Raw genomic sequence first — 13937 nt, forward strand, 5'->3', positions numbered from 1 at the left:
GAGAGAGACAGACAGATGTAGAGAGAGAGAGAGAGAGAGAGAGAGAGAGGGTTAATATTAGGAAGCATGTACTCCTGATGCCCATAATGCACCTTGTTCCATATGTTCGGGAACCTTGCATTCCTGATAAGGTACCGCACGCATTCAGCGTGACAAGGAAGCTTGCACTACTGCAGGCACTTTGTGCCAATTCTGTGTGTAATGAACCATGAAATAACCCTTTCACCACACGAACGCCAAAACGATTACCTTTATCGAAACATTTTTAATTATCTAAGACAGAACCAGTTAATTTACAAACAACCAAGGCAGACATCAGATGAGACCATTGGTCTGTTCCTTTCTTCGAGTGATGACTTCAAATCAGATAAAAATTCAATAAATAGTTGAAACGTGATTAAAATATTTACAGATTTCTTTAATAAGTCATCAGCAGTATTATATTACATTTTGGTGCACATATTAAACGTGGCAGGGGATTCCTGATAAAATAAAGGGATTCTTCTTTGCGATGCTTTTACTGTGAACAGGTTTATTTTAAATCTTTCGGCAAGCAGCCTTCTATCTGGATCTCTGCTGGCCATCCGGGGTAGCGATTCTTGTTGTTATCGGAGTGATTGATCTGCAAACAAGAGCAATACAACAGTTGTGGAACAAATAAACACATGCCTTGCCATTCAACAGATTACAGGTAATTCAACAAAGGTATTAAATGCAATACAGCACCAGGCACGAAGAATCAAGGCAACGAGGATAAAACGCCTATGAAATTCATGTGGCTACCCATGACAACTGCCCGCACACAATTTATAATATAATTACTGTTATCTAAGGTAGGTTACAGCTGCTAAACGAGCATCTCAGGACAATATTAAGCCAGATTTAGGACGTACGGCGACTCTGGGAGCATGTTTATGAGCCCTTTGCTGCTGCCGCAGCGTGACTTTTTGTGACGCAAACAACCAAATAATATCTATGAGGCCACACAAAGACACTTTACGGCTTTAAATGGGCTCAGAAATATGTTGTAAGGCAAGGCAGCGCAAATTGCTGAGTTGACTTACACGGCTCAAGGGAGGCGTTCCATGGGCGCCGTGTTTGGTGTTTCCATGCAACTCCCATGTTTTTTTTATGCATTCCCAGATTTAAAAGGACATGCAAACCAGGGCACAGGTCAAAATCTTACGTCTCTCAGTGAAGCGTAAGGAGGAGGAATATTATTTTTTATCCTAGTTTTTTCCTTTTACTGTGTGCATTCCTCTATCTGTGATGTTTCTGAGGGAGGCTTGCATTACTGCACTCTCTACTGTGCCTGTTTTGTACAAAGCATGTACTGCTGCAACTGGACCTGTTGTGTGCATGTGTGATGGAAGTCTGCACTGCTGCCGTTATATTACATCAGTCCTGAGAGAGACAGATTGAGAGAGAGAGTTAATGTTAGGAAGCATGTACTCCTGATGCCCATAATGCACACATTTCATGTTAGGGAACATTGCATCCCTGATCAAGTATTGCACGCATTCTGCGTGACAAGGAACCTTGGACTACTGCAGGCACTTTGTGCCACTTCTGTGTGTTAATGAACCATTCTGCAGCACACATAGAAAGAGGAAAATGCCCCTAGGGATTGGTTTTGAACAGGAACGTGCCATTTCCTGCATAAAACTAATCCTATCGCTACAAATCCTGTAAATATGCCACTTGGTGTCTTGTTTTTTAGAATTGTGCCTGCATACTCCTGACAGAAGGTGGTGTGTTTCATGGCTTCAAAACTTTAGCACTCTGCAGCGGAGAGTTCTCCCAGGAGGTCCTCAGACAGGCACAGGGTACTACTTTTGGTCCAATGGATGGGACAGGAAGTATGATGAGGAGCAGGGCTTTCAAAAAAAGGATGGTAAAAAGGGACAAACAGGTGGAGATGAGCTCCGTAAAAAATATCAGAAGAATAGTTTAATTACAGTTATCTTATCCTTGTGATCTGGTTATCCTGCTCCCACAGACAACTGGAGGCAAACATAAGCAGCCCATTGGCGCAGTAGTGAGCTGTAGCCATGCAACAAGAGATCCTGACTGCATCGCTTTGGTAGTTGATCGGACCCTGCCATAGAGGGTGAGGTGGAAAGAGCCAGCATTCAATACGAGCCAGGCCAAAAGGCGACCTAAGTGGGCCGCAAACATTGACTGAGTTGTTACATCCTTGGGAGGACTCGTAAAGCGTTGGCTGTTATAGAACAAGTTGCACACCAACAAACAAAGACCCTTCAGATTTTTTGATGCAAGGTAGTGGGATGAGAAGCCATCTAAGCAAGGTTGCTAAAGTGAAGTTGTCGGCAAAGGTCTTCCGCACAGCCTTAGCCTCAAGGGATAAGCCAGCGTTCAACATGCAACGGAGCCAGGGAGCATAGTGGCCTTAGCCCTTCACGATAAAGCTCTGCGTGAGGCTTCTGCAGTTAATCAGGCCAATTGGAGGCTTTTATATTACTGCACATTGCACTAGAAGCATTATTTGCCCTTAACCCATGCAGTTTATAGTTTATTCTGGTGGTCCTTGAAAGGAATTATGAAATTGTAATAGCACGAAAAAGGGCAACATTTGTACAATATGGGGTGGGCGATGTGGCAGCGATTCCTCTGATTTCCTCAGTCCCGAGGAGGCCTTTAAATCACTTTGGCCGAAATGCATCGACTTTTGATTGGAAGGAGTCCGATGGAGTAAAATATTTTAATATTAGAATAGCAGTAGGAGGAATTAAAGGGCATTGTCCCATTCCTCCTCTGCAGATGGGCCTACCTTCAGGTTGAAAACATGCCGGATGTGCTGGGACAACCACCTCATGCTCCATAAAAGTAAGAAGAAGCAATAAGAAATGGACTGATTACACACTGCCCTCGTCTGGAGTACATTTGCCGAATATGCAAAAGAGATGGATCTTAAAATGGTCTACATGTAAACTAATGGGGGTTCTAATTTTCAATAAATAAATACTCTTTTAATGAATGATGGTATTCTGGTCAGTGACATGTATATATGATTGTGTTTTGTTGAAATGAATAAGATAGTGTGGGCATTGAACAATACATCTAATTATCAACATTTATACTCCGTGTTATTTAAGGTTTCACCTAGCTTTGTATTATGTGTTGTTGATATTTTTCCTCTGTTATCATTTAGATATTCTTTATATTTGCAAACCAGATACTGAGGGGTTAGATGGGCAAACCCTGTACACTTAGATGGCTTCCAAGTGCAAGGTCAAGAAAAGTATGCAGGCTCCAAAGAAAGCATCACACAACATTAATTGGCGTTGTGGCCTTCTTAACAGGCATTGACTAAGCTAACAGGCCTCGCCTAGGTGATTTCTATTGGCTTTGGCAATGTCTTTTAGCTACGTTTTATAGCAGTGTGGCTGCTATTCAGAATGGCTAAAAGTTAGTGGCTTGGCGTAGAGGAGTATGGACTAACAGAGAGTATAGCGGCATAGAGTGGAGCTGAATAGAGTGGAGCAGAGGGTAGTGGCATACAGTAGAGTGGCATAGACTAGAGTGGCATAGTGACATGGAGTGGCATACAGTGGAGTAGAGAAGAGTGAAGTGGCGTGGAGTGGCTTTGTGTGGAGGTGACTGTAATGACATACAGCAAGGTAGACTGGAGTGGAGTGGCACTGAGTAGAGGGGCATAGAATAGAGAGGCACAGAGTAGAATGGTGGAGGATGGAGGATGTAGAGTACCACAGAGTGGCACTTTGTGGAGTGGAGTAGAGTGGGTTTGAATAGAATGGAGTGGCATAGAGTGGAGTGTCAAAGAGTAGAGCCAAGTGTAATTGAGTAGAGTGGCATAGACAGGAGTGGCGTAGAGCAGTGTGGAATGGAATGGAGTGGCGTAGAGCAGTGTGGAATGGAATGGATTGGTGTGGTACGGAATATAGTGGATTAGTGGAGTGGCGTAGAGTGGCATCGTGTGGCATTGTGTGGAGGAGAGTGGAGTGATGTAGAGGGGAATAGACTGGATTGGAGAGGCAATTAGTGGCATTAAGTGTTGTGGAGTGGCATAGAGTAGACCAGAATTGTGTAGATTGGTGTGGAGTGTCGTGGAGTGGCATTGAGTGGTGCGGCATGGAGTAGAATAAAGTGGAGTGGGATGCAGTAACATCAAGTGGTGTTGAGTTGCATAAAGCAGAGTGGGGAGGAGTGGCATAGAGTGGAGTGGTATAGAGAGGCCCAGTGTAGAGTGACGAAGTGTACAGTGGAGAAGAGTGGCATAGAGTGCTATAGATTACCATTGTGTGGAGTAAATGTGTGTAGAGTAACATAGCGCACAATGATGGAGTGGCATACAATGAAGTGTAGAGTGGGACAGAGTACAGTGGCGTTATGTGGAGTGGAGTATAGTGGTATAGCATGGAATGGAGTGGTGCAGAATCGAGTGGTGTGGAGTGGCATAGAGTAGAGTGGCATAGACTGATGCCGAGTAGAGTGGTATTGTGTGGAGTGGAGTGGCATAGAATGGAGTGGCGGAGAGCAGAGTGACATAGGGCAGAATAGCATACAGTGGAGGACGTAGAGTGGAAAGTAGAGTAGGGGGCGTAGAGAGGAATAATGTAGAGGAGAGCAGTGGAAAGTAGAGCGGCATTGTAGTACAGTTGTTGGTGTAAGAAACTAACGTGTCAATAGAGACAGCGGATAGGGTGAAAGCAACATAAATATGAAACTATATGCCTGTGTTAAAATGGGAAAGCATATTGCATATCCAGGAATAATACCAAAACGCTTATAAAATATAAAAAGTGGTGTGCGGCAAAAAGACAAGGAAGATCACATGTACTTGGATCATGCTCCAGGGAGGAGCTAACACAGGAAAGAAAAGAAAGCCTACGGAAGTTAAGCAAGCAAAAGATTGCAAATTACAGTGACAATTAAAACAATTAATGGAATGCTGTGGCCAGGTTGTATTGACACTGAATAGTAAACAGTACGATCTGCCTCGCAGCACACATTGTGTAAGAGAGACCTAAATAATTTGTAAAGGATCTGTTTTTTTAACCTTATATTAATGGCTGATGAGGTGGCATGCAAATTACGTGATATACAAAATGAGACCAAGTATCAATATGAGAGATACTTTGTTTGTAGACATTGAAACATTTGTATGCCTACTCTTTCAGTGTCCTTACCATTTAAAAATGGCTTTTGACTAAATTACATGACTGGGATAGGGAGTGGATCAGGATACAACCTTGAGGAGGAAAGGGAGAATGTTACAAATGCTTTACACCTTCGAAGGTAAAAGGCACATGGGAACTGTGTCTCCAGGGGTAAGGAAATATGTCGAAAGGCAAGAAGACAGAAGCATTTTTGAGGAAGTAAAAAGACGTATTTATGCCAAGTTTTCCAGGTCTATGGGTGGTGTGCTGTTCCCGTCCAGTATTTTTCTTTGAGTTCCGGAACTTTAACCTCTTTGCTGCGGCAGCTATCCCGCCGCAGCGCTAAGGAGGCGGGGGGGCGCCCATGCTGGTGACGGAACCGCTCCGTCACCAGCATCGGTTGAGCTGTGCTGATGACGGAGCGGTTCCGTCATGGCCCCGCCCGCTCAATAGAACGTGCCGCGCAGGCGCGAAATCAGCGCCGCGCACACGCGTCAGGTGGGCCATGACGGAACCGCTCCGTCATCAGCACAGCGCTACTATGGCTGATGACGGAGCGGTTCCGTCATCAGCACGGACAGAGTTAAATCTTGTTTAGTCCATTGTAAAAAAGGAGTGCAAGTCCAGGAATTCAAAGAAAAAAACACATGACTGGAGCAGCAGATCACACATGGACCTGGGAACTTCTTGGCAAGTAATAATAGTCTCAGTGTTGGGCGGAATATTGTAATAATACAGACCTCTGCTGCCAAGCGATTTTTTTGGTGGTTAATGTAGTTTCTCTAATTGGTTTAAACATGCAGATCTCAACAATGTGAAAGTGATCCCTAAGGCTTAGCCATAATTGGTAAGGAGTCAACAAACTGGCTATATACAAAACAAATTGTCAACACTGGACTAGGATATTAATTGATATCAAAATCTGAATGCCAGAGAAGCCGGAATGTGGGCCTTATAAAGGATAACGGCAAACGTATGTGAGCCGATGCTTTTTAGCCTATGTAACAAAGAGCTCTAGTTTTAACTAAGTGATGCCCTGATCGTTTGGTGATTAAATCTGTTTTCTCATGCAGGAGATAAATACATATATAGCTATCCCACTTTCAACATCTTCCAATGAAGGTGCATAGTGAATATGTATGAGCCCTCCTGCACAGTGAATAATATATGAAATTTCTATGGGACAAAGTTTGGGCATCTTTTTCTCTACACTCTGTATCCCTAGTGTATTGTCAGTTTAGGTGGTGTACTGTTTGTTTTTTATACACATGTGGCAATGGATTTAATTGGCACGTGTGTGGTGAATTGTTATCATTTTGAAGCTTTGGGTGTGAAATGTTTATTGGATAATGAACAGGATATATATATATATATATATATATATATATATATATATATATATATATATATATATATATATATATATATAGCGATCTCTTACAAAACATTATTTCAGAAGTCTGTTGGTTTCATTAATTGTAGATAAAAGAAGCTCTGAAGCTGTAAAGTATTAAAGATGTCAATGAATGTTGGCCCTGAAGAAGGTGGCAACATGGGAGAAGTGGCCACCGAAACATGAATTTGAACGCTTGTGCCTGCTTCATTGAATTGGGACCAAAATACGTGAACTAGATAGAGCACACTATTTCTTTGGGTACTGCCTATGTTGTCCAGGAGCCACTGGTTTTATCTAGATTTTGATAGAGTACGTTGGGAATACAGAGTTTGATCTTTGGTAAATTTAGCCTGGAAAAAGGAATTTTGAAATGTTTCATGGGAAATTAATTTTGTAAAGTAATAGATTTAATAACATATACTAGAATGCTTTTGAATGAAAATACATTGGAATAATGTTAATCTTCATGGTTCCATAGTAATTTGTGTCATAGAACGTACAGATTTGTACCTAAATAGGAGAAATATACGTTGAATGGGAGACTTTTTTGTTTTTGGTTGTTTATTTATCCCCTTGGAGTTAATTGAATTGCTTATAGATAGCAGCGTTGTGGCCAGTGATTAGAGAGCCTAAGTCGGGACATACGGAATTATCACCTGTTTTTAGGTCTAAGAAACCATTTGCCTCATTACAGCCCTGAAGAAGTCAAGGGTTTAACACCCTATTGACGAAACACGTGTTGGCTGGCTTGCTGTGCCAAACACTATTAAAGGCGAACACTTCAAAAGGACACCATTTGTCTCCATCCTTGACCAACAGAATTGTGTTGTACTGTACTTCACTCACATGGGTGTGCATAGGACCTGTTGTTGTGCAAAGCTGGACCATAGGGTCTATATTTTGAGGGTTTAGGTGTTGTTTCCCTCACCTGTGGCACCGCATTTATTTGTTTCTTGTTGTTATACTTCACGCTATTTGGCAGGCGCCGGGTCAGATATCCTGTGAGAATCAGTACCCCCATTTTGTCTGCAAATATTCTAAATGAAGGGCAGGCTGGGCTGATGTCAATAAATCTGACATAGCAAGTGGTGAGGTGGCTCATGCGAGTTATCATGAAACTAAACGTCAGTTTCTGGAGGGGAACAGCGGTTACAACGCAACTTTTACAACGCAGTAATTTACCACGCAACTTTTACAACGCAAGTCGTTACAACGACTTGCGCTGGGGGGCGCTCTAGGATAGGGAATAGTTAATTTACTATCCAAAACCTTCCCTACTATCCACGGGGACTGGAGTTGGAATAGTAAATTAAACTATTCACTATCCAGCACACACAACGCAAGTCGTTGTAACGACTTGCGTTGTGAAAGTTGCGTAGTAAAGGCATGCGTTGTAAAAGCATGCGTGTTAATGACATACATCCGTTTCTGGAACAGTAACAACAAGCTGTAATAGGCCCACATTGGATCTCAAGGATGGGCAGTGGCCATTTGGAAGTCAGATGTGTGCCGCTTAGTTTGATATGGTTTAATGTTCAGGAAGACGAATAAGCAGCTCTTTTGTGCAAAAGGGCCTATCTGAATTTCCAAAGGAGCCCAGTCTCCTTTTTCCCCACGTTAATGTCTAGGTCTCTTCCTCCTGTTTCAGGAATGTTAGCAATACATTTCCACTGTCTGGAAAAACAACCACAATGGTACCTTGTGGATAGGAACATGCCAGGGTATCCAAACTGGTATCCACAGGCCTCCATTACTCTGGCTCTCTCATACACACAATGATTGTACCACAGCGCACACACCGATAAACACACAAATCCTACCTCCTCCACTCCCACCCCCCATGTTAAAGCTAGGATCTGGGTTTGCGTACAATAGTGGAATTTACACGAGTGGGCCAGATAACCTCCGCTTCAGTGTGCCAAAACTTGATACGCTGCCACCACAGCTGTGCATGCTAAACTTATGCCAGGGATTGTAATCTACTGTCATACAAACACTGGAGTTCTTGGTGAGCCCCTTCTGGGGTCACAGGACAGGTCCAGGACAGGCCTAGGCATCTGCACACACACTAGATTGGCAAGAGGCGGGGAACAAAATAAAAAACGAGGACATCAGATACATGCACATGAGCATCATGCATGGGACATTCATATCACAAAACTTTGGGAGGATGAAGCTATGTTTTAGGTAGCTATGCATGACTGCAGGATGTGTACAGCTGCTCAGTAAGATGGGGCCATATACTCAGGGCGTACCCATAGGGCACACCCTATGTACCAAGAATACTTGGTTTGATTGTGGTGTGGCTGCCTGGGTACTGGAAATAGGCCAGTCTCTATCCTCAGATATTACAAGGCATAACTGAAGGAAATGCACAGCCACCAGCTACAATGGGGTGGCAGAGACATAGATACAGCAAATCCAACTGCAATATCTCCTTTTCACCAGCATCCCATCAAACCTCTGCTGTGCAATAATCATCTGGCGATATTTGATGGCCAGTTTGTTATGTGGCTGTCCATTGGTAAGGATGACATTCAAGTGGAGCCCTTAAACTTGGAGCCCGCCACAGCTCCACTCCTCGTAACTCAGGGGATTGCTACCCACTGGCACATGAACAGCAGATAAGGGTATGGGATATCCCCAGGGATTTCCAGAGTCTGGAAAGGAAAAAGCTGCTCTTGTCACCCAACAAAGCACGATGGGATGCTCTAGAGTTGCCTTACCTGGGTGTACGGGTGCCCATCTGACAAAAAAGGGAGACCAAGCAATTCTTTTCATAATCTGAATGTGTGTGAAGTAACCCCATGTATGAGAGCCTCAGAAGGCCACATGAAGTCCCAGGTTTCCCAGCCCCAGCGGTTTCCACAAGGTGCCTTATCTGACAGGCAGCCTTGAAGTGGTTTCTGGAAGCAGGCTTAGCTCAGCATGACAGAGCTTTCACCACCAAGCTGATGTTTTCCCACAACCGGCCATTCTACCATTAGATCCTGGCCGTTCATGCCAGGGGCCTTGGTAGAGGAATGGCAGGGGGAGTGGCAGGGTGATTGCTGGGAATAGACCTGAGCGGAGATGGTGCATCCACCCAGGTCACCATTGTGGCCTTATTGTGATTCATCGTCTCTGCCAATGAATGCAGCAAAAACGCTGTTATACAAGTACGAATAACGATTCATTCAAACGGCATGCTAGAGGAAGAAACAACCATCCATTCTGCTCAGTTGGGAAATGATCGAGGTAAAATCAAGAAGCTGCCCGCACTCCAGCCCCTGCTCCCCGCAGGCATCTCAGGGTACTGAACCAACATTTTCTGGGAACCTTGAGGGCTACAAATATCACCTATGCTCGAGTCACTAGAGAGAACATTGAACATGAAGCACAGAAGAACCAGTTATGCATGCATTAAAGTCCCCTATATATCACCACAATCAGGAGGCCCAGAGTCTCTTACCTTTTCTTTCTGAAGGTCACCTGGCAATGCCATGCCTTTGATTGCGATGCACACCCAACTTGACCTGAAGCGTAAGTTGCGGATCTCTGTACAACCGAGCGACTCTATTGATTTCTTAGCATCCTCGCTCAATCTAGGTGCAAAGACACAATAATTGAGTTTCATAGGTTTCCATTGTGCTATGTCGATTCGTCTATGCATCTGAGAAGGGGCGTGTTAATATGCTATGCATTTGGCCATGGAGCAAGATTTCAACAACACAGATATCAAAAAGTGCTCTGTCATTGGTAAGGAGCATCTGCACCTTCTTGTTCCGGTCTTCTAATAACTCACCCCAGTTTATAATTATCTTAGGGCCAGATGTAGGTCGCCCAATACCGGTCGGTAACGGCCGAAATTACCGAATTTCGGCCGTTACCAACCGGTATTAGGCTTTTGAGATGTAGGTGGCCATTTTACGGATTCGGTAATTTACCGAATCGGTATTTTAAGGAATCGGTAAATTACAGATTCGGTAAATTACCGAATCCTTAATGTAGGGAGCACTCAAATGAGTGCTTTTCCCATTTCAGGATTCATTATTTACCACCAACTACAAGTTGGTGGTAAATATCGAAAACCCTAAAAAAAGCAAATTTTTGCAAATTATAACAGTGCCATGTGGCAGAGATACATGCACCCATGCACTATTCAGGGGTGCAACAGGGTGTCAAAGTGACACCCTGCCACCCTTGAATGTGTTCCCCATTTTACTGAATCTGTATTTACCGATTCGGTAAGTCCCATTCATTCTGGAGGCCCATAGGGATGAATGGGAAATACCTAATCGGTAAATACCGATTCGGTATTTACCGAATCTTACCGATTGGGTAAAATTTACCGAATGAATACCTACATCCCATTTACCGATTCTAAAATACCGAATCGGTAAAATTCGGTATTTTAGAATCTGTAAATCTGGATTACCTACATCTGGCCCTGAGACTGTTAAAACCATGACCACGTAACTAAAATATTTTTCATTAACGTTATTCAGTTTCACTGTTTCATGTATAATATCAAATCTGTGAAGCAATCGTATTCCATAAAAACGCAACCACCATGAATTCGTATTTTTCAACTTCCAAGGCATGGGGAATGTCAGTGAAGATCTGTTCTTTTGTATTTCTGCAAGTCACTGGCGTTGTTAGTACAGTACACCTCCGTCACCCTAAATTTTGAGGTGATTTTTATGTCATCCAACGTAGCAATTTTTCGGATGAAAAATTATGACGGTGGAAATTGCGTGGACGGCAGATTTATTCTCAACAGTTTGGACGGAACCTGCAGGAGTTGGAGGATGGAGTCTTACTTAGAAAACCTACTGCCGATAAAATGGAGATAAAAATTCCAGCATGGTCAATGACATTAATAACTAAGAAAAAAAACTGCAGTGTATTCATTGCACTGACGATAAAAAAAATTAAAAAAACATATTTGATAGACATATTTTCCAGGGAGGGAAGCGAACATGGTGGGGCACAAATTGCCGGATCTGGAAAATTTAAGAAAAATTGAAAATCAACTGAATTCAATTCTAAATAGAGATTCCTTTGCCAGAAAGACAGTTCAGCTTTCGGTGGGGGTCATAGCTTCATAACTTACAAGACACGTACCAGCGATTTGATTTTTTTGCACAAAAAGAAAGCTAAAGAGGCAAATAAAGTTTGTATGAGACAATACAATTTCCAAGGAATATTTGCAACATCTATATATATTTTCTGAATTTTACTAACCAAGACGAGGCTTTTCTTCCAGAGAGTCAGACCTGGGGTCTGGAGAAACTGAATTTAAAAGAGACACTTGCATCATCTATTTAATTTACATTTGATGGGAGCAGAGCCAACACAGCTCCATGGTTGGTAGCCATGGCTGGTCGCCATTCCTGTTAGCTCTGGCACAGCTCCATGCATCTAGGTAGTGAAGAGGCCGGTTAGAGATAGACCAATAAAGCAGAAGCAAACAGTTGGGGGTCCCACTCCTGGGTTCGGTGGCCCACCCTGGCCTCGGTTAGGGCCACTGCCAATGCCTCATACCAGCCATGTGTGGAGCAAGATAACAGTCGCCAGGCACTGACCCCGCCCCAACCAAAAAAGGCAAATCATAAGAAAAGGATGGGGGTGGGGCACAAATCCTTCGAGTGAATCGCCACCTGCAGGTAGTTGAGGCTTGGACTCCAGTGGTGGTGTGTTGGAAACCTTGGACAGTGGAGGAGGAACACCACAAAAAAGGTAGCTGCTTTTCTTGCTGTGTGTTGCCACTTTGCGCCTTGATGGCGAGTACAGGAAGATACACATACAAGTATGGAAACCTAGCCCTGACAGTCAGTTCCTTTTTCTTCTGGAACTCAGACTTTGTCCTCAGGGAGTTGACTCTGTGGTCCAAAAGAGACAAGAGAGTCTTCTTATACTAAAGAGCAGCTCTCCACGGATTTTCAGGAGGAAGAATTGAGGCAAGTGCTGCCACTAGGACACAGAGCAGTCTAGTCCAGCGGTCTTCAACAGAGCCATCGCGAGCTATCACTAGCTCGCAGATGATAATTGCGTTTCTGCAGGCTTCAGAACATACAGCTGCCCACTTGATAAGGCCGCTGTTCAAAATATTGAGGTGGTTTCTGTGTGGGCTCGAAAGCGAACTGTGCAGAATGTTGCAGCCTAGCCTCTTCTGAAAAATTATGTATTTACTTCTTTTGCACTATCCTTTCTTGCCTCTTATTCCTTCTCTTTCCTTTTGCAGTTCTTTAATGCCTTTCTTTTCTTTCTCAATTTCGTTTATACCACCTATCGTTCTATTTCTTTCTATCTTTTTACACTAATTCTTACCCTACTTCTTTCTTGCCCACTCTTTCTTTTTTCTTGTCTATATTTTAGTCTTGCAATGCTTCTCAACTTTTTTTCTATGCTTCTTAGTTCACATGCTACTTTTTTCCCTTTCTTCCAGTGTCCTCTTCTTTGTTTCTATTACCTTTTTCATTCTTCTCTTTCATCCTCCTTATTTCTCTACTTCTTTTCTTTCTTTTTTACCTTTCTTTCTCTCAATCATTCTTTTCTTTATTTTTTCATTCTTTCCTTTTCCTCCATGTACTTTTCTTTCCTCCACTCTTTCTCGATTTCTCTCTATCTTCTCTATTGCTTTTCTTTTCTCCCATGTCTTTCTTTCTCTGCTTTCTTTTTCTTCTTTTCTTCGTTAGGTTTCAACTCTGCACTGGCCTGGGCAATCAGAAAGAGGCTGAAGTCTAGAACTTGTGCACCGCATACCCATGTTATATGTGCTTTACAGGCTCCCGCTTTCAGATTCATGCTTCAGTGATTAGGACAGGGGTGGGGAAGGGTAGCTGTGCCTTCCCCCAGTACCAGCAGAGGAGTTAAAGCAGACTGGTCTAGGCAGCTGAGGGTACATAAAAAGTCTAAAATAGTGTATGTGTGCATACGAGTGAGTGAGTGAGTGTGTGTGCGTCCCTTTGTATGCGTGCAAGTGTGTGATAGGGAATGATGGGGCAGTTAGTTAGAAAAAGTTAGAGTGAGTAACTGAGTGTGGCTGTGAGTGAAAGTGTGTGAGTCAGAGTGAGTAAGAATAAGTGAGAGTGAGTGAAACTAGGTGAGACTGAGCAAGAATCAAAGAGTGACGATGAGTGTGAGAGTGACTGAGAGTCTACATGAGAATCAGTCTGAGAGAGGGAGAGAATGTGAGTGTATGAGAGTGTTCTGCTTGCAAGTTTGCTTCTAGTCCTGCACGCTGGAGGATATTCTTGGCTTTTGGAAGCATCCATGAAAAAATAACATTATTTTTTTGGAGGTAATTTGACATAAGAGGCACTCATGGTAAAATAAAGACACTAGCACACCACACATAATTCTTGGCATATCTCATACTTGTGGCAAATTGCTGCTGCCCGCATACTGGACATGAT

General features: G+C 43.2%; 1 protein-coding gene across 1 annotated transcript in view; it reads right to left on the reverse strand.

Annotated features, from left to right (window-relative positions):
- Positions 1-397: 397 nt before the first annotated feature.
- FAM3B (FAM3 metabolism regulating signaling molecule B) overlaps positions 398-13937 on the reverse strand; it is a 269994-nt gene continuing 256454 nt past the window's right edge. Inside the window, exons 7-8 of the mRNA XM_078656815.1 lie at positions 9989-10121; positions 398-622 (exon numbers count right to left, since the gene is read on the reverse strand). Of these exons, the coding sequence (XP_078512941.1) occupies positions 533-622; positions 9989-10121 (223 nt within the window). The 3' untranslated portion in view covers positions 398-532. The remainder of the gene's footprint in view (positions 623-9988; positions 10122-13937) is intronic.

This window comes from Lissotriton helveticus, chromosome 8 (genome assembly GCF_964261635.1).
Source record: "Lissotriton helveticus chromosome 8, aLisHel1.1, whole genome shotgun sequence".
Classification (NCBI taxonomy): Eukaryota; Metazoa; Chordata; class Amphibia; order Caudata; family Salamandridae; genus Lissotriton; species Lissotriton helveticus.